Source organism: Leopardus geoffroyi, chromosome B2 (genome assembly GCF_018350155.1).
Source record: "Leopardus geoffroyi isolate Oge1 chromosome B2, O.geoffroyi_Oge1_pat1.0, whole genome shotgun sequence".
In the NCBI taxonomy this organism is placed as follows: domain Eukaryota; kingdom Metazoa; phylum Chordata; class Mammalia; order Carnivora; family Felidae; genus Leopardus; species Leopardus geoffroyi.
This window is the reverse complement of record NC_059332.1, coordinates 86,936,344-86,958,258: the sequence shown is the minus strand read 5'-3', so window position 1 is coordinate 86,958,258 and position 21,915 is coordinate 86,936,344. Positions and strand designations below refer to the sequence as shown.

At 35.6% G+C, this 21,915-nt stretch overlaps 1 protein-coding gene across 1 annotated transcript in view; it reads right to left on the bottom strand.

Moving 5' to 3' along the window:
* The window catches only part of UFL1 (UFM1 specific ligase 1), a 34,570-nt gene extending 12,686 nt beyond the window's left edge, over positions 1–21,884 (bottom strand). Inside the window, exons 1-11 of the mRNA XM_045499067.1 lie at positions 21,664–21,884; positions 20,276–20,421; positions 19,173–19,201; positions 17,964–18,061; positions 17,151–17,265; positions 15,435–15,565; positions 8,772–8,830; positions 6,089–6,235; positions 4,596–4,771; positions 3,220–3,399; positions 664–784 (exon numbers count right to left, since the gene is read on the bottom strand). Coding sequence (XP_045355023.1) covers positions 664–784; positions 3,220–3,399; positions 4,596–4,771; positions 6,089–6,235; positions 8,772–8,830; positions 15,435–15,565; positions 17,151–17,265; positions 17,964–18,061; positions 19,173–19,201; positions 20,276–20,421; positions 21,664–21,740 — 1,279 coding nt within the window. The 5' untranslated portion in view covers positions 21,741–21,884. The remainder of the gene's footprint in view (positions 1–663; positions 785–3,219; positions 3,400–4,595; positions 4,772–6,088; positions 6,236–8,771; positions 8,831–15,434; positions 15,566–17,150; positions 17,266–17,963; positions 18,062–19,172; positions 19,202–20,275; positions 20,422–21,663) is intronic.
* Positions 21,885–21,915: the final 31 nt, after the last annotated feature.

Here is a 21,915-nt window from a genome sequence, read left to right as displayed (position 1 = left end):
TGGCTTTTAATTAAAAAAAAATGAAAGAAATAGTATCTCCTTGGGAAATTTATTCATTCGATATTTTATGAGCACCTAAAATACACCAACAAGTGTTCTAAAGACTAGGGAAACAACAATATATGAGATGGACAAGGCTTCCAAACAATAAAACGCATTACAGTGATAAAACTGATGTAAAAAAACCAGGAGATAATATGATGGAGAGTGACCATGTCTACTATTCCAGGTGGTTAGGGAGGCCTCTCTGAGGAACTGACATTTGAAGTGGAGTTCTGAATGATGAGAAATCAGTTCCCTGATTAGGGAGAGAACATTCAGGTGGAAGGAAGAGCTAGTGGTAACCACAAACTTGCCAAATTTTGAGATTCAAGAAAAAAGGCTACCGGGGTAGAACATAAAGGGTGAGGGAGTGAACAATGGAAGATGGCCAGGTCATGAAAATCATTTAGTTCTGACAAAATAAGAAAGAGTAAGTAATCACTAATATTTCCATTTCCATCATCAAAATTTAATTCATTAGCAAAAGATTTGGTTAATATTAGCAGTTAAAGGTAAATCAACCAAATAAAAGAGCTTTCAAAGGGTCTAATAAATGCAGAGTTCACTGCAACTTGTAAAAAACTCATCTTTGAATCTTCTTGATTAATAATAATTTATTACCTGTTGCTTTTCTCCTTCGTTCATCTTTTTTATCCTTTTTACTTGTGTTAATGCTTTCTAAAATGGAGACTTGTTTCAGATCTTCTTCAGTGATTAAATGAACAGGATTATTTTTCATTTCCTGAAATAAAACATGCTTTTCTTGGTAAGCAAAAATATATGGTATTACCAAAAACATAAAAGTTATTTATATAGTCAATCATTATTACTCATCCTGATTATTCTTGTTTGATTTCATTGCTAAGAACTATAGAGCTCTGTCCAACCGCTGACACTCTGAGGTGGTCCCTCCTTGCCAAAAATCAGTCTCTTCCCTTGCAGTTCCTGGCTCTTTGAATGTGTCATCAGCTAATGAGAAATCCTATCTGGTCACTGAGGAATTGATCTCATAACATCAGATGCAATTTGGCTTGTTCAGCCGATTTGGCTTTTTTATTTTTATTAAAAAAAATTTTTTTTTACATTTATTTATTTTTGAGAAACAGAGTGAGACAAAGCGTGAGTGGGGGAGGGGCAGAGAGAGAAGGAGACACAGAATCCGAAGCAGTCCAGGCTATCAGCACAGAGCTTGATGCGGGGCTCAAACCCACAAACTGTGAGATCATGACCTGAGCTGAAGTCAGACGCTCAACCAACTGAGCTACCCAGGCACCCCGCTTTTTTATTTTTTTAACCAATGCTTCATAGGTGGCCCTTGCTCTTTTTCTTTTTGAGGCTCCCAACTCCAATGCCACTTGGATACCTAAGTTTACTACAAAGATTAACAAATCTACACTCCCAACCCTAACATAATGACCATGTATGAGTTGCACATTTAGTCATTTAAACTGTTTTTTCCTCTGGACTCATTCTTTACCTGTGCTTTTTTAAAAAATATGTTCAGAATAATGAACTATTTATTTCCAAGTTCAGAAACTGTTTTTCATTATGGGACAGGGCTCTAAATTTGTAGCGACAAAAGTACATTTATTTTCATGTGAAAAATGGTATTTCCCTTTTGATTTCCTGAAGAAAAATGTTTAGGATGTTACAGTTCAAACAACAGAATCACCTTTTTTTCCTGAAGTTATTTTTGTAGTTGGAGGGAGGAGCAGGAAGAAAGAAAAATTGATGACCATGTTTTTATTTTAATAAAAGATCATAAATAATAATGTAGCCATCTAGCAACTGGTAGCTAATATATACCAGAAATTTTGTATACATCCCTCCTTTATTTACATTTATCTTTAAGAAATGAACCACCATCATCCTTTTTTTTTGAAGATATGGAAGCAGAAGGTCTATTTGTCCAAAGTCAAACAGAGAGTAAACAAGTTGAGATTGGAATTCAGGTTTACTGTTGTCAATCCTATGTACTTTTACTCTTCAATGCTGCTTTATTAGCGGGCAAGTCATAGAAAATTATCGTTTTTTAAAACTACTGGGGTGCCTGGGTGGCTCAGTCGGTTAAGTGTCCGACTTCGGTTTATGATCTCACGGTTTGTGAGTTCGAGCCCCGCGTTGGGCTCTGTGCTGACAGCTCAGAGCCTGCAGCCTGCTTCGGATTTTGTGTCTCCCTCTCTCTCTGCCCTCACCCACTCATTCTCTCTCTCTCTCTCTCTCACAAAAATAAATAAACATTAAAAAAAATTAAAACTATTAAAGACCTTAAAAGGAATACAGATGAATACAAATTATTTATATATTTAATAAGCTCTCATGAATTTATTAACAGTCTAAGATAAATGGGCTTGTTCTACCTGTCCATGAGCAGGCTTTATAAGTTGATGGTATTGCTAACTAGAAACACGACCTGAATATTCGTTAAAGCAGACCTGGCAGGACCTCTGCTTCTTGACAGCACTTGCTCTGAAGAACTAATCAATTTTGGGGCGCCTGGGTGGCGCAGTCGGTTAAGCGTCCGACTTCAGCCAGGTCACGATCTCGCAGTCCGTGAGTTCGAGCCCCGCGTCAGGCTCTGGGCTGATGGCTCAGAGCCTGGAGCCTGTTTTCGATTCTGTGTCTCCCTCTCTCTCTGCCCCTCCCCCGTTCATGCTCTGTCTCTCTCTGTCCCAAAAATGAATAAACGTTGAAAAAAAAAAAATTTAAAAAAAAAAGAACTAATCAATTTTGATAGCAACAATTTCTTTCCTCAGTAAGTTACCCCATTTGTGCATCCTGAATAGGTAAAATTAATAAGGCTCTGCTAGATTTAGTAAATATATAGTGTAGTGATTGATGCATACACTGTATACTTGTGCATTTAATCCACAGATAACGTTTTTGTGGATTTTAACATTGGATCAATACCCTAGGTGACTTAATTGTGAAGTAAATGATTTAGATGATTTCAATTTATAAAATCAGCTCCCTAAGTTCCAACATACGTGTCCTGATGGGAATGAAGAAGGGGAAAACAAATCGAGGAGAAGAGATAAAAAGGAGTAATACATTAAAGGGAAATGAACAGTGTTCATTCCTGGGTATATACTGCTTACCCCATTTTTCAGAAGATGTCAGATGAGTCTAATGTGAAAGTACCATTAAGATTAGCAGGGGAAAGGAAATCTGGCATACCTTTTCAGCTTTTTGGTGCATCAGTTCACTGAACAGTTCTGTGCAGTTATTTATGAATTTTTCGCTGACTACAACAGTGTCGCTAAAGACTACAGCTGAAGCCTGCTTGCTGAATGCTCTCATCACCTGTTGAAGCAACATTGCAGCATCTTCGACTGATAAAGAACTGGGTAACAGAGGCTAGAATAAGAAAAAGAATGAAAACAAATATAAATATAATATCATACATATAAACCATTTGTTACATATATGCTCTCCCTAGGTGACTTCAAGTCCAGTGGCCTTCAGAACCATCTCTATGCTGATGACCTCCCAAATTATATTTCTGCTTTCATCATCCCTCTGAGCTCTGGAGGTCTATGTCCTACAACTTCCCTAACCTCTCCGCTCATAGGTCTAATAGGCATCTCAAATTTCACACATCCAGAACAACACTGATTGCAGCTGCCACCCCTAGACTCCCAGCTCCTATCCACCTTTCTCCATCATCTCCCCCTCTCAATTAATGGTACTGTTCTCCACTCAGGTGATCAGGCCCCAAACTTTCATGTTACACTCAGTTCCTCTCATAAACCCGCAAACAATTCACCATCAAGTCCTGATACCTTTACCTCCAAAACAGGTTTCTTCTTAGCTCTTTGATGGTCTAAAATTATCATTTTCATTAACTATCTCCCTCTAGGAAACTTTTCTGGACACCACATTCCCAGCAGGTAAAATGGTTTCTGGTACATAAATAGTACTTATTAAAATCTTTTGAATGAATAAACAAACACTTATATCTGGAATCTTTGGAAACTTGTATATTCAAAACAAGAATTTTCTGCTTTATAAAGAGAATCTGGGCGCTGACGAGTAAATAATGGATTGGCCTCATTTCTTTCTCTTCACCCACTCTTATCTTTGCGGCATAATAAAGGCAGGTCAACACTAAACACTGAAGTAAAACAGTATCAGGGCTAAAGCAGCTCATGTTAATACATGAGCAAAGGTTAATGAATGGATAAAGGATACAACAAATGCTACATTAATGCCTGATGCCAGTAAAGCTGTAAATGCTTAGATAAGACTGTGAGAAATCTCAACAATTTCTGTATGGCAAGACTGATATGAGTGTCATATTGCTTGCTTGTTTGTTTTGAGATTTATGGAATTCTGGATGTTGTCTATCCATATATAAAAGGTCATTCTACCTCAAAAGCTATAAAGTCTTTAAGCAAGATTGAGGTAGTTTTTGCTATAACAATGATTGCTAGAATTTGGCTATAAAGCCAAGACTACTTTTATGTATCCTAATACTTAAAATGGCCACATACTAGTGAATATCAGTTGTCCCTGGTTTAAAGAAAAATTAACAAGAAAATGATAAAACGTACTGCAATATCAACCCATGTTCCAGAGCTGATGGCTTCCTCTACTGATGCTTCCACTTGATCTACAAGTCCTTGACCAACACAAGCTGCTTTCAAAAACAAGAGTTGTGTAGTCTTGTATCTTTTCTTTATGTAGCTCACAGCATCTGGGATTCCAAGTCTGGACAAAGCATCAAATTCTAGATATAAATCACAAATAGAATTAGAAAAGAATTCATTGGAATATAACTGTCATTCACACCTTTTAGAAATCTTAGAACGAATTAAGTTCTTCCAACACCTATTCTTTGTGAATGCACTATATTCTATTTTTCTTTTTTTTAAAGAATAAAGCATAGAAATGTACCACAGCCTATTCCCTGGTTAGGCTACCTTCCCAAATTTTTATTACTAAATGTATCTGTAGAAAAATTAGTTCAAATACTTCCTCCATCTCAGCTATGTCACTCCCTCTCCAACTGAGGGGTCAAAAGGAAACATGAGAACTACAGAGCAATAAAGTAGAAATGGGGCTTAAGAGAAATGTAATAATTTAAGTAAAGAAACAAAAAAGCAATTTATTTTGCTTATTATAGTAACTAAAGGAATCAGACAATTTAGGACAAAGTAATTCTCTATTCTAAACTAGTAAGGGATTTAGCATATAAAACAAAAGTTAAAAAAAAAACTTCAGTTTACAGCCATTAAAGTTATTGGAGATAGCTACTGTTCTCTTTATCCCCAAATAATCATATTTCAGTAAATTAATTATAACAAAGTTCTAACCCAAGTTCATGGTTGAAGAAACAAAAGTACATTACAGAAAGCCAAGAAAACATAAGTGCAGCCTAGTATTCTAGCATACATTTAAATCGCTTGAACATTAATGTCTTATAGGTTTATCACTGAGAAAGGAACTGAACCCTTACATGATTTGAGTTGGACTATGAAACTGATCAAACTAACTGAGCAACATCTATCTATATATAAATGAGCTACATATTTATGTATGTGTGTGTGTATGAGTGTGTGTAATATGTATGTGTATATATATTTGCTAACTGTTGTAATGACTAAATTCAATCTACTTTACCCAAATGACAGAACCCTAGAAACAGAATTAAGAATAATTTCAGGTTTTCTGAAGGAGTGGATGTCTAATAAAAATGAACACTGTAAAGTTGATAGCCAATAAGCCAAACTGATAGCCAAGATTATGTAATTAAACAACTGGGCAACTTCATAAAATATACTTGAAGTTGTAACAGTATTATATCACTGGAACATTAGGAGCAATCAATACAAGCTTTTGGCCTTTCTATGTTATAACTGTTCAATAACTATGAAATTAAACTCAATTCCAAAATCAACAAAAACCTGCGTGTGACTACTTTTATATTCAAAGAAAAACTTTATAATTTGCTGGAAACAGTAAAGTGTGTACTCCCAGGACTAATATAATACTAAGAATGTGTGTAGTATTAGTTTTAGTTTCAAAGGAAAAAAGAAACAGTTACCTAGATAGCCATTCTGCCTGAAAAAGGAATCCACCCAAGTACTCTGTGTTCTGGAGTAAATGTCAGGAACAAACACCGCCTTATCCTGTCTCCCACCAACCACAGTACCTCGTAAACGTCCACTATTAACAAGTTCCTCAAGCACAGCTTAACAAAACCAAACAAATAGAAATAAATCAGAGCAGGTATAAATGTCAAAAAGTAAAATACTATTTCACAAGTTAGTTACTCTTACCTTAAAAAAAAAGCAACTTAAAGTCTAAATTGCATAAATGAAGACATTATATTTTAGACAAAACTTTCCTGTCATTTACAAGAATATACTGAGGTCATAAATTCAGGACATTCTGGCAGCTACCTAAAGGTGCTGAACTTGAACTAGTTAATACTAACGTTGAATTTTTTAGTTAGAGTAATTTTGGGGAAAAATCATGCTATTATTTATCTTATGATATGTTTGAGAGTGGATGACTAAATGCTTTGAGAATAATTAATATGCAATCACTGGTGTTACTAAGTTTAATTTTCTCATATTTAGAAAACTCAGGATACATGGATCACATTAGAATAAACTGTGTGAAATAAAGTCATGACAATTTTTATAAATTATTACATTTCGACTGTTTAAATTGAAGCAACACATGTAGAAGTATAATGCCATGGTTAAGAGCATCAATCTGGATCTAAACACCCTAAGTCTAAACCTCAACTCTGTCACTTACTGACAAAAACCATGCAAGTCATTTAGTTATGCCTCAATTTTCTCAGCCATGAAACAGGGATATAATAACAGGCTCATGGAGTTATTGTATTCAAATTAAGTGTTTAGAACAGTAGCTGGCATATAATAACTACTCAGTAAATGTCAACTAAGTATCATCACAAACACCACTGTCATCAATCATCATCATCATCAAAGGACTGATGCCAGTCTGAGAACTGGATAGCACTGCCATTAACATAAAATAGATGCTTTTTATTTAAACGAGAATATTTAACTAAACATGTTGTTAAAATATCAAAATCCCCTGAAAAAAACAAGCAGATAAGCAGTTACTTCTAAGTGAATCAGCAAGCACAGTCAAAAGATGTCTGGCAAAGAAATGTTTAGAAAATTAGCCTTTCCCAGAAATAAAAATTAGTTTACATATGAATTTCAGGACTGCAATGCTGAGTAAATTAGGGTACATTAGAAAAGTAGATTTTTCTTTTTTTTTTTTAATTTTTTTTTTTTTTTTAACGTTTATTTATTTTTGGGACAGAGAGAGACAGAGCATGAACGGGGGAGGAGCAGAGAGAGAGGGAGACACAGAATCGGAAACAGGCTCCAGGCTCTGAGCCACCAGCCCAGAGCCTGACGCGGGGCTCGAACTCACGGACCGCGAGATCGTGACCTGGCTGAAGTCGGACACTTAACCGACTGCGCCACCCAGGCGCCCCGAAAAGTAGATTTTTCAACAGACTGCACACATAATTTTAAATTCTGTGACTATACAACACAAATGTGTGTTAAAGACCAAAGTCAGCAACTTATCAATTATTATTTGAAGAACTATACATGATAATGAAACCCCACCAATCTCCAATTAGTAGATTCCAATATATGTTACATTTTAAATTTCTCTTAAAATATTTAACTCCATATGCTGAAAAATATAGTGAATGAAAATTATGTTTTGGTTTTATACATGAATTTCTTTTCCATTCTTCATTTTAATTCTTCTATTTGCACAGATACCTGAGCTGAAAGATTATGTCATTGTTTTTAAAAATTATTCCAGCAAAGCTTTTTTTTTTTTTAAATTTTTTTTTTTTCAACGTTTATTTATTTTTGGGACAGAGAGAGACAGAGCATGAACGGGGGAGGGGCAGAGAGAGAGGGGGAGACAGAATCGGAAACAGGCTCCAGGCTCCGAGCCATCAGCCCAGAGCCCGACGCGGGGCTCGAACTCACGGACCGCGAGATCATGACCTGGCTGAAGTCGGACGCTTAACCGACTGTGCCACCCAGGCGCCCCAACCAGCAAAGCTTTAAAAACACTCCTTCTGATAAGAGCTTCACAAACACACGCATAATACAGGTAATGAACCAAGACTATTTTGGAGGTATTACAATGCTGCCTGAATGCTAAAAATATATTTTTATTGGTATTATTATCTTTGTAAAAATTTTTTACTTTTTATTTTAAAAATCATTCATTCATTCATTCATTCATTTTTTCGTAAGTTCTATGCCCAATGTGGGGCTTGAACTCATGACCCTGAGATCAAGAGTCACATGTTCTAATGACTAAGGCAGCCGGGCACCTCTATAAAAATTTTTTAGACAAATATTATTTACTTTCATGTTAGAAAATATAGTAAAAATCTGTAAGAAACAAAGTGAAAATTATTCTTAATCCTACAATTTTAAATCTCTATGAATGTATATGCGTAGCAGTATTCTACACACACACACACTTTTTTTTTTTTCATTTTACTCCTCTGGAGGTAAGCCAACACTAAATGTTTGATGGATATAACAGACAGATATGTACATGAAAATTGGTATATTTCAACTAGAAATATTTCAGTTATGTAAGTTTTAACATTAGTGGAAGTAAAAATATGAAAAATTAGTAAGTTTTACAATAATAGTCTAATAAGCAGTTAATTAAGTGACATAAATTTAAAGTAAACTCACAGTAAAGCAGCTGCTCTTGAAATCCATATTTTGAAATGAGAGAATTCACTGCTGTAGGCCTTTATGAAAAGAAAGAAAAAGAACTTCTTACTCATTATACAGTTACACATATTTATGAATTAAAAAAATAACTAGGATAACGAGTTTATGAATAACACCAATTAATATAGTTTTTTTTTAATGTTTATTTATTTTTGAGACAGAGAGACAGAGGATGAGCAGGGGAGAGGCAGACAGAGAGGGAGACACAGAATCCAAAGCAGGCCTCAGTTTCCAAGCTGTCAGCACTGAGCCTGATGCAGGGCTTGAACTCATGAACCATGAAATCATGACCTAAGCTGAAGTCAGACGCTTAGCCAACTGAGCCACCAGGCACCCCAAATACCGATTAATGTGAAAGACAAAAATAACACCACATTTTACATCCTTAATCAGAATTACACTACTGAAGTTCCAGGGGGAACTGATCTGTTTCCACAATTCAGGATCAATTTACTTTCTTACCAACTTTCCACCTCTGATTTAGTGATACTTGATCTGCCTTTACTTTGTTTTCTTCATTCTATTCTTTCTCTTTGGGAGGGTCTTTCCCCACCTGGGAATAGTCAAGTGAATGTTACAGGATTCTGCTTTTGAAGAAAAATGAAATCTTGTATGCAATGAAAGGAATTTGGAATGAAATACTCCTAGATTAGGTGGATGACTAGGAGGGATCCACTTAAAATGTTCCTTTTTGCTTATCACTATTTTCTATAATGACTACATATGTCTTTTTAAAGAAAAAAAACATTTAATGAGGTATAATTTACATATCATAAATCCCATCAATTTTACACAATTAAATCATTTTAATAAATTTATAAAGTTGAGGAACAATCACTAATAGTTCTCGAGTCTTAAAATGTTTCCATCACCCAAAAAGTTTCATTATAGATATCTGTAGTTAATTCCTGCTTTCACCCCTAGTCTTAGAGAAACTGATCTGCTTTTGGCCTCTATAAATTTGCTTTTGTAGAAATTTCACATAGATGGAATCTATATGTGGTCTTTTATGTCTGGTTTCTTTCACTGAGCATGGTTTTGAGGTTTGTACATTATGGAGCATGAATCAGTATTCATTCCTTTTTAATGATGAATAGCATTCCACTGTATGGAGATACCACATTTTGTTTATCCATCCATCAGTTGATGGACATTTGGATTATTTCCAGTTTGGGGCTATTATGAATAATGCCACTATGAACATTTGTGTTCATGTCTTTGTGTGGACATATCTCTTCATTTCTTTTGGGTAGATCCCTGTGAGTCCTTTTCTTTTATAGTAATTATCTTTTAAATAAGGGAAAATATAAAGAAAATGACCTAGACTTTCTTTTTCTGACTTTATATATTTTCCCTGTTTAAGTCAATTATGCCTGTGTTGTGGTTTGGGTTTAGTCTATGCTTTTATTTTTATGCATATAATTAAGAGACTTTTAAGTTATTCCAAGTAACTCAATCATCTATTGTTGATTATTCAAGATAAGTTTTCTCTATGACAAACTGGGAGAGCAAAAACATTTGTCTGAATATTGAATTGATATTTAAAACCCCTATGTTTGGGAATTCTTGACTAAATCATTATTTTTACCAAATTCTTATGTAGGTTAATTTGTTTTTCATTAAATTGCTTTACCCTACTTTTTCAGCTAAATTATCTAGAATCCCTAAACCAATTAGGTCCATTTAGGTGCTCAGTGAAGTTTGCTCTCCTGTTTATAATCATTACAACTTTCTCATGTTTTGTTTTTTTGTGTGTCTTCTGTTCCCTTCCACCTGAACACATCCCTACAAAAATGTAGAGGGCTCCTGGAAGGACTTTATCTTAAAATTTCTGGGCTCATAACATATTGTGGGTGTTCAGTAAATGTTTAATCGAATTTCACATAATTGCTAGCTTTTTTTTGTACACTAAAACTTAGCTGTTGAATTTCTATTTCAATTTGGAATACAATGTAGTTTGGTATACCTACATATCTCGCTCTTATAATTATTTCCTACTCTTCTTTCTGGCTATCTATAACAACAACAAAAACCTTTTTTAAATCAGAGATGGAGGTGTTTTCTCTGAAGTTAGACCAGGAAAGTGGGGTAGTTCCTTATATTTGAGAGACAAATATGACAATATGGTACCTTAAGTGGAACTATCTGGAAGCCACAGAGCCTAGCAACATCTTTTAAGGCTCAGAATTTATTTTTCTCTCATGGTTTGATAATGCCTCTACACAGAGAAACTCAGGGCTAGTATGAGTCAGAAAAAATATTATTTGCTGAACCTGATGATAACTACACTCACCACAATACTTAGCCAAAGAAAAAAGATAAATGTTTGTCAATAATATAATTTTAGTATTTTTAAAAATGTTTAGTTATTTATTTGAGAGAGAAAGAGAGCATGCACATGCACACAAGCAGGGGAGGGCAGAGAGAGAGAGAGAGAGAGAGAGAGAGAGAGCGAGCGCATCCCAAGGAGGCTCTGTGTTGTCAGCATACCCCCCTCCCCCAGCGTGGGTCTTGATCTCACAAATCACAAGGTCATGACCCTGAGGTGAAATCAAGAGTCAGACACTTAACCAACTGAGCTACCCAGGTGTCCCTATATTTTTAATTTTTTAATTTTCTGACAAAGTAATATATATAAAGAGCAAAAAAGTTACACAACTGAAGCCCCCTCCATTTTTATCACTCAGCTACCCAGTTCTTTTCCCAGAAACAACTACTGTTACCAGTTTCTTGTGTTAGGAGGGTGATTTGGTGCAAGCTGTCATAGCCTGTATGGAGAAAGGAGAGCATCCACATAAGGAAGAGAGGTGTAGCAGCAGTGGGAGCTCAATCACATAAAGGGGAATTAATTAAATAAGTAAACATATCTGACCCTTGAACAACATGGATTTGATCTGCATGGGTCCATCTTATACATGACTTTATATATACACACACACACATATATATGACAGTACTATAAGTGTATTTTCTCTTATGATTTTCTTAATATTTTGTTTTCTCTAGCTTACTTCACCATAAGAATATGGTATATAATACATAAAACATACAAAAGATGCATTACTCAACTATTTGTCATTGCATTGGTACGGTTTCTGGTAAACAGTAGGCTGTTAATAGTTAAGTTTTGGGGAGGGTGTCAAAAGTTATTTGCAGATTTTCAACTGCAATGTGGGTGGGAGGTAGATACCCCTAACGTCTGCATTGTTCAAGGATCGACTGTATATTAAGAATAATGGGAGCTACATTTCTCATGGTCAAAGAAGGGAGCTGCAAATATAGAAAAGGAGACAACTAGAACAAAACTAATGGAGGTTTGGAAGGGAACTGGGAGTATCAGTGTGAACTCATGGTTTTTGATAAACATATAGATATAGAGAAGGGTATATACACATGTGCATGTGCATCCCTTAACTTGTCTGCTGACAGGGCTTGGGAGCAGTGACAAACAAACAGCAATAAGCAATTTAGTGTCCAGATCTTGGTCTGTAAATAGTACACTAAAAAGACCTAGGGTTCTTTGGGGAAATGGCTGATTCCAGGGATGGAACAAGGAAAATATGAACTGAGCCTAGAACTTTTTGTTGTACCAGAAAGAAATGCTCCAAGAATGATGGAGACATATTAAAGGACACAGAGTGCAGCCTGAAGCATGGGCCAATAGCTAAATCAGAGCCCATTAAAAAATAATGGTAATTATTGGTATAATTAATGGTAATATAATTGGTATAATAATGGTAAAAGTAATGATAATTATAAATTTTAATCCAATGAATAAAACAGGGAGCCAGGAGTCCATAGTGATTTATAGAAATAAATAAACTGAAAGTTTGATAAAAAAGAGGATAACTTACATGATCTCAAACTGCCCTCCCCAAAAATACTTAATTATAAGGGAAAAACAAGTATTTTTATGAAAAGCCTAACAGATATCTGCTTATTAAGAAGTTAAAATGTACATCATCAGTAACTACAAAATCTATACTGTTTACCACCTGATAGGATTCAATGACAAGAACACACAATTACTTCAGTTATAGTCCTGTCAAAGATGCATAACCTGAGTATCAGAATGAAAAAATAGCAAACAAAACTGAACATTTTACAAAATAAGTGGCCTGTGGCCTTCAAATTGTCAACGTCACCAAAGTAAAAAAAAAAGACCAAGTAAGTGTTCCAGATTGAAGTTGACTAAGGAGACATGACAATCAAATGCAATGTGTGATTCTGAACTGGATCCTTCACTATAAAGGATATTATTGGAAAACTGGTAAAACATGAATGAGATCCAAGGAGTGGATGGTAGTAATGTACCAATGTCAATATTTTGATGTTTGTATTACAGTTATGCGATTGTACAGGACAATGCCCTTATTTTAGGACACACAGACTAGAGTATTTGTGGTGTTGGGACACTCTGTCAGGAACTTCCTGTCAAACAGGACAGAAAAAAAAAGGTTCTCTTATAATTTTTCTGTAATTGTGAGATGATTAAAAAAAAAAATGGTTGCATTAAATTGCAAGCTCTGTCCTCTAACCTAGTCTTTTATACCAGTCTTAAATGTATTAAGTACTCAAAAAATGCTGTGATTTGCTGAATGACAAAAATAAATCACTGTGACTGCCATGTAAAAAAAAATGTGCTGGAAGGTAATGAGAGAAGAAGGGAGACTGATTAGAAAGCTACTAAAATAGTCCAGTTAAAAAAATGGACTAAAGTGGGGGGAATGGTCATAGATAGGGAAAGTATATAAATATTTAGAATACAGAATTCAAAAGCCTTTGTGTTCTGAAAAAGGGGGCGATGAACAAAGGATGATGTAAAGGAGGACTCCCAGGTTTGTGGCAAAACCAACTGATAATAACATTTACTAGTAAAATGGAAACAAAAGTGGAAGAATAAATTCAGGTGGTGTGGGGTGGGGTAGCTCAGTGATAGTGAGTTATTTTAAATATGCTGAATTAGAAGGACTTCTAAAATATTTCAATACAGATGTGGGGTGGGTAATAGAAGTCTGAAATTTAAAAGAAAGGTAGGGCACCTGGGTGGCTCAGTAGGTTAAGCATCCAACTCTTGATTTTAATGACTCAGGTCATGATCTCATGGCTAGTGAGTTCAAGCCCAATGCTACTCTGATAGTGCGGAGCCTGCTTGGGATTCTGTCTCTCCCTTTCTCTCTGCCCCTCCCACACACAGACTCTCTCTCTCTCTCTCTCTCTCTCTCTCTCAAAATAAATAAATAACTTAAAAACAGAAAGGTAAAGTCACCTAGGAAGACAGTGATGGACTAAGAAGAAAACATGGCCTGAAACAAAACTTTAAAGGGTAGAGAAAGGAGAAAGAGACAGAAAAACGTGCCATATAAGGCACAACCAAAGGAGTAAGAAGAAAGCAGTAAAGTGCAGTATTAAAACAACAACAACAAAAGGAATGACAACATTTCAAGAAAGAAAGAAGGAAGAGGTAACTGGAATTAAATGGTGCTGCAAAGTCAAGTAAAACAAGGGCGGAAAGTATCCACTAGAGTTCATGACATTGACATTATTGCTTTGTAAGTTGGTAGAAGCCAGATGGACGAGTTGAGAAGTGACAGAGGTAAGAAAATCGAGATAGTAAATGTAGACATCAACTCTTGAGAAGGTTCACTTTATGGAAACAAACAAAACAAGATGGTAGATGAAGTAGAATATGGGGTTGAGAGAGGTTTGACTGTTTTAAAATGGGAGAAATCTGGACATATTTAAATACTGATGGGATCCAAAAACCACTGAGATACAGTTAATGACACAGGAGAGAGGAGATAATTAAGAATGTAGGTTTTCTTAATTCTATATTAGAGTGTCACTCAGGCTCCAAACATTTCAGAAATTCTCACTTTAGAAAAGTTAAAGTGATTTTGAAATTAACACTGTTATTCATTTGAATTGTAGAATGTTAAATATTTAGTAAAAAGGGTTCTAAAATCATCTAGCCCCATCTGAGGCTCGAAGGACTTACTTATGTGACTGACTTATCTGCTGCAGCTCACATGGTTATTATGCAATAGAATGAGGACTTCTTACTTTAAACTGCAAGCTCTTTCCGTATCCCAGGATGACTCTATATACTGATTTGAGTATTCTGCAGACCTGAATCTGGGGTCATGAGGATGATTAAGGTAGGGAGTGGGAGGAGATGTGGGTTGAAGAGAGTTTGGCTACATTCTGGGGCTCTGGAATCTTCATTCCCAGAAGCTACCTACCCTTCTATATGTCTAAAATCCTAGAGTCCTGAATGAAATTTTAATAAAAAAAAAAAAAAAGAAAAAGCAAAAAGAAAAGAAAAAAACCTGATAGAACAGAAAAAGCAAACCATGATCAATGAAATATAAAAATATACATAATTTATTATTATTATTATTTACTTTGAGAGAGAGAAAACGAGCAGGGAAGGGGCAGAGAGAGAGAGAGAGAGAGAGAGAGAATCCGAAGCAGGTTCCATGCTGTCAGCACAGAGCCCACCGTGGGGCTCAAACTCATGAACCATGAGATCATGATCTGAGCTGAAGTCAAAACTTGGATGCTTAAACCAACTAAGCCACCCGGGTGCCCCAAAATACACATACTTTAAAACAGGCTTACCGGGTAATAGCACTGAACAGTCCACGGATGCGTGCTTTATGTCGAGCTACAAAAGCTTCAGTAAATATTACTCCTCTGTTATCAAGATCAATGTGTCCATTAATAATTCTACCTAGTCGCTGCGTTAGTGCCTGAGGGTAAAATGCAAATTTTTATTAATTTGAAAGAACAAAATTCTAAATATACATTTGTATAGCCTTATTAAAGGTACAATGCATGCTGTTGTTGTATTAACCACATGGTTGAGAAATTTCAACAAGCACAAATTTATAGGATGTATAAGCTAAAATGAAGATTTAGGATCTAGGAAACTTCAAAATCTCACAGCAGGGCAAAGAACCGAATGAGTCAAATAGATATGTTAAAAGGCTTAGCTACATGGTAAAAAGGGCTTTTTCTAATATAAAATAAAATTGAATGATTAACAAATTTTCCTAGATATAGGCAGCCTGAAACATAGACAGTAAGACATATACATGGGTCTTGAAGACTCTATCTGGAGCTGAGTAAAACAAATGAGTATTCACTGAGTAAAATAAATGTTATTCCAAGATTCTGAAACCTAGGAAAACGTTATAACTAAAAAGTTACCTTCTCTGACACAATTATCAATAAGTTACTTGTGCCCAGAGATCTATACTAGCAGACATGATTTCCTGGTAACCCCAAGAGAGTATTTCTCCATAGCTACATTATGACTGGGGTCAGGTACATCTGAAATAAGTCTGGACATATTTCACATCCCAAGATAAGTTAAAACTACTCAAGGCAGCCTGGCTGATAGTTTTCTGGTATAAAAAAATGCATTTCAAACCATTTCTTAATGACTTTTTAGAATACTGCCTGTAATATTCAGAAAAAATAGAACTGAAAAATGTTAAGAAACCATATGTATTTCCAAAATGTGTCAACAGCACAGTTTTATATGAAATCATTTGGGGCTGTTCTGATATCTTTAAACAGTGTTCTAAAAATTTATTTTTTGACTTTCTGTGATCAACATATATTTGCTCACTTAAAATAGAACTTAGGCTCCTGATATGCTCCGTAAAACAGATCTGTATTCAAATTGTATTTTAGATGCAATTATAGGAAGTCACTCTCTTAAAATGGGTTAGTAAATCTGTTTGTATTATAAATTAATCTCATTCAATTATGGTTTGGTAAATTTTTGTAAGTTGGATTTTCTTAAAGAGATATATACCTAAAAAGAGATTTGGCTTCTCCCTTATTTATTCCAGTAAATACAAAACAAAACCATCATTTATTGAGTACCTCCATTGTGCCAGACATCTCACTGATACACCATATATATAACCTTATTGAAGTCTATGAAAAAGACAATTATTCCCATTTTAAAGATACGGAAATTCAAGTACAAAAGAGGTGAAATAATTTTCCTAACATTGAATAACTAAACAGTGGCATAAGCAGAATAAAATCAAAGTCTGTTTAACTCCAAAGCACATGCACTTTCCAGTATACAAAATGAATGTCTATAATTCTAAAATGGCAAACTATTTTAAGAACAAAGAAATAATCATTTCTAAATGGTCTGTCTCATCAGAGCCATCAATGTATTGGAAGCATCCCCAAAATATACAACTACATCAATAAACACTTGCAAAAAGTTAATGGTACGAAAGTCTAGTTTTTTTCTTCCAATTAAAATTCTTTATTTATCTGAAAAGACACTAAGCTATTAAGAAAAAGTACCTGTGTCAGAAAGTTTCCAGGAAGATCATAGGTCTTACATAGTTCTGATATGGTAACCTGACCACTTTCTTGCAATTTATCATTTACCTCTTCTGCTAACCGATCCAAATAGTTGCTAATAGTTAAAGAAAAAAAAAAATTACAATTATTTTCCTCTTTTATGTGCAATAAGGTATGCTCACAAAATAATGAATAAGGTATGTTTAGGTAAACATAAGTCATTATTCATATTCTGAAAATTATTTTTCTTATAAATGTAATTAATGTAAGGTTAACCAAATGATAAATGCTGGGATTTTTTTAACTATGTAAATTCTGCATTTTTCATTAATATTTTTGGAACAAATTTGCTTTCAGAATTAAGATCATAGAGGAAAGATTGTAAGAATTACATTTATGCTGCTTTAATAGAAAAAAAATCAAAGTTTTTATTATTCCCAAGTACTCCATACAATTAAGCACTTACTTTTTTTCTTTGAGAAAGAGAAAGAAAGTGAGTGGGAGAGGGATAGAGGGAGAGGCAGAGAGAGAATCTTAAGCAGGTTCCATGCTCAGCACAGAGCTGAGGTAAGGCTCAAATTCATGACCTTGATATTGTGACCTGAGCCTAAAATGAAGAGTGGGACGCTTAACCGACTGAGCCACCCTGGTGCCCCAAGCACTTACAATTTAAATATAATGATCCTAAAAATGAAAATCAGCACTCGAGTTCTAAATAAAATGCCAAACTAGTCACAATTGTTCTAAATTTAAACACTATGGAAAAAAAAAAAAAAAGAAACACAAAAAAGTGCTCCTAAATATTGTACTTACTCATCTATCAGTTGTCCCAGAACTAGCTGAACATGCTTTTCTGATTTTACAATGTCACCAATTCTACTTTCAATATGAGTCAGATCCACATTAATTACCTGGGGAAAAAAAATAAAATTCTATTACTGATAAGTTCATATTGTTTCTTAAGTTTGAAATTATATATTAGAACATTTTTTTCTATGACTTTTATTTTTATTTTTTTAGTTTATTTATTTTAAGAGATAGTGTGAGGCGGATAGGGGCAAAGAGAGGGAGAGAGAGAATTCCAAGCAGGCTCTGCACTGTCTGCACAGAGCCTGACGTGGGGCTCGAACCCATGATTGGTGAGGTCATGACCTGAGCTGAAACCAAGAATCGACAGAGCCACCCAGGTGCCCCAACCTATCTTTTTAAAAACTTACTTTCTCTTAGATGAATTTCAAATTAATTTGAAATACTGTCAAAAGTCTCAGTCAAATAAAAATTAGAGGTTTATTGCTTGTTTACTTTCATTTCTGAACAACTACATTTTCACTTGTTAGCAAAGTTTGCATTAAGAAACTGTATTGTTGGGGTGCCTGGGTGGCGCGGTCGGTTAAGCGTCCGACTTCAGCCAGGTCACGATCTCGTGGTCCGTGAGTTCGAGCCCCGCGTCAGGCTCTGGGCTGATGGCTCAGAGCCTGGAGCCTGTTTCCGATTCTGTGTCTCCCTCTCTCTCTGCCCCTCCCCCGTTCATGCTCTGTCTCTCTCTGTCCCAAAAATAAATAAAAACGTTGAAAAAAAAAATTTTAAAAAGAAACTGTATTGTCATACAATAGGCAGGATTTGCACAAGATTTTCCAGCTTCTTGGATATAGTGTAACTTGTTGATGACATGTGCTCTTATATTTTATAAAAATATCTTCTTCTTTTTAAAACATTTCTTTACTCCTTCCATATACTAAAGTAAACATGAACATTATTTTTCTCCCTAAATACTTAAACCCTGTTACAATGAAAAATCATAACTATGAGTTTACTTGGTAAAGAATAAGCAAATAACTAAGAAAGAAGAACTTATTAAATCAATTCAGTATGTCAGAACTTATTAAATTAATTATATATTAGTGCGGGATATAAAACTATTTCTTCACAGATATACAAAATAAGATACCAGTATTAGTGAATTCTTAAGTCATAGTATCAAAAAATTGAGAAAGGAAAAAAATTTATAAATTAAAAATGTACCTGTTGTAGATCAACAATGTTTACTCGACCTTTAAAGAAAAGACATTCATTGACTTTAATTCATGTGTAAGTATACACCAGACAAAAACTGTAAATTTCAATAGATTTACATCTTGGACAGTTGAAGTCCCCGGTCTTCAAAGCACATAAAGCTACAATAATTACCGTTTTCAAATGCAAACCATTAGCTGAATACATCCTCATGGCTGAAGGCACAGGCAATAATTTATTTTTGAAGTTTCATTTGTCACATTAGGCCAATAAAGAACCTCAATTGATTGATACACAATTTGGCCAGATCTATGGATTTAAGATGGACTTCCCTGGCAGAATTTATCTATTGTACCAAAGTGATACTGACAATTAAATTCGGATGAACTCATTTAAAAAAATTTTGGAATGAGTAGATTTCCATGTATTGGCAAAAGAAGTCTGTCAAGTATTCCAAATTATAGCTAATATCTTATTAGCAATATGGAGGAAGATGAACCAACACCAAGGGTATATCTGATAACATCTAATGAAGAGCTGTTTTCATAGTTGCTTATATTTTAATCAGAGTGTTCAAGTTTGCTCAGTAGTTTGTTCAAATTAAAAAAAAAAGAAAAAAGCTTTTTTTATATGCTTATAATTGCATTTCCCATGATATATAGGTATAGCACCATATCGTTTCCTAATCTGCAAATACTTAAAGGTAAGTTTTTTTAAAAAAAGTGGCAGTATAGCTCTGATTTTCACAATCTATAATCCTTCAAAATCTCTGTTCTCATTTCATAATTACCACCTGATAATAGACAGCTAAGTACCCTCCCCTGCGTCATGCAATAAATTCATGAACTGTGAATAGGAACAGTTGATTAATTCACACACAGAACACATAACTCAAAATAATAAAAGATGCTATTTTGTAAAGTGACGATATTTGACTTCATTTAAATTATATGATCATCTTTACCTGAAGCTATTAAAAACATTAACGCTGATTTCCATATTAACAATTGAGAAGAGTGTCCCACATCCTCCAAATAATTTATTAGTTATGTTTTATAAGTTTTTTCCCTCTTCCAAATAACCAGAAGAAAAAAAACTAAGGAATTACTTACCTCCTCGGACATGTAGCTCATCTCTCATTTCTTTACTAATTTGGGCTGGAGTAATATATTCCTTCCCATCAAGTGTGTGAACTACATCTAGCTGTTTCTGAGCAATCAATTTATTCACAATCTCAATGCAGTTCCGCTCTGACAACCTGAGGAAAACAAGAAGTTTTAAAATGCACTTGATGCATTTGGTGCTTAACAAACTTAACAATGTATGAACTTTTAAAAAAAGTTTGGGTAAAAAGTCACTAAGATCTACATTACAAAATCTGTATCTTTGATTAGTATAACCATACTGATTCAATGTGTTAAAACACATACACACACACCTCTTGGGAGTAAGCAGGTTTACATAAACTTAAATCATGTACCTAACTGGTACAAACCATTCTATTACAGAATTTCAAGTCTGCTCTCTCCTACAGGCCTGCTTGTACCCTTCAAATCTGAATAGAAAAGTTAGCACATATAATTTAGGTAGCACATATAAGTTAGGTAGCCCTACTTTTACTTCAATTCCCAGTTTAAGTTGAGTAAAAAAACCAAAACCAAACAAACCGGAATTTTCTTTAAGTGTATAATTGCCTACTACTATTGGTCTGTAGGCAGGGGATATGGCCTAGGAAAACCATGACTGCAACTGTTATCCAAGCTCTTAAGTATGTGCCCTAGTTTGCCCTCAGTACTACAAAATACAGTATTAAGGGATTAAGGTCTTCAAGCCCCATTGGGAACAAAAACATCGAAGTAAGAGATAGTCAATGGATAAAAAAGTATTCTATCAACATTGTTTATGTGTTCTGTAATATTAAAAAGCAGAGTTAGGGTGCCCAGGACACAATCCCGCCAAGGTTGGTGGGTTTGCAAGAAATGTCAGTGTCCAGGAGTTCTTAAAAATGACGGATGGGACCATGGGTCTGGCCTGGCACATTCTCCTGGTGGACAAAAAAGGCAAAATGTTTAAAGGGTCAACACGGCATTTACAAAGTACTGCATTTTGTTGTTGCCTCTCCCTTCCAGCTCATTCTAGGTCAGGAAGTGCATAATAATCAATGATGCCATAGGGGGTTGGGTAAATAAGGATCTGAGGGACACTCTTAAGACAGTGAGAAATCAACAGCTTCAGCCATCAAGAGGGCGGGGCGCGGCAGCACTTGGCTAGGGCATGGCTGGGGGCGGGGGATGGTCCGGGGCGTAGTAGCTTTCGGGTTTCAAAGCTGGGAACTATACTTGGAACTGCAATCCAGGCTCGAGGAGGAGGGTGAGGGCGAAATCGGTGACACAGCCTGGGAAGGTGCGGGGTCCAGAGCCGGGGATCTGCGGCCTCAGATCTCGGCGTGATTACCCAGGGGCTATTTTGGATTCTGCAACGAAAAGGGAGGGTCAGGCACCTCTGTGTGGCCTCGGCGAACTGCGCCCGCTGAAAGTCAGCCGCCAACCGCCTGATCTCCTCCCAGGCGTCCGCCATCCCGGCCCTACTCGCAGAGGCCCCGAAGAACTGCCGACACGTCAGCCTAAAGGAAGCGGGAGCCGAGGCGGAACGGGCCGCGCGGAGGGACAAGAGACTCCTCCCCCGACGCAGATACCGAAAGCGCGCGCCCCGCTCCGGCAGGGACTGGCCGGAACAGCCTCAGCCCCGCCCA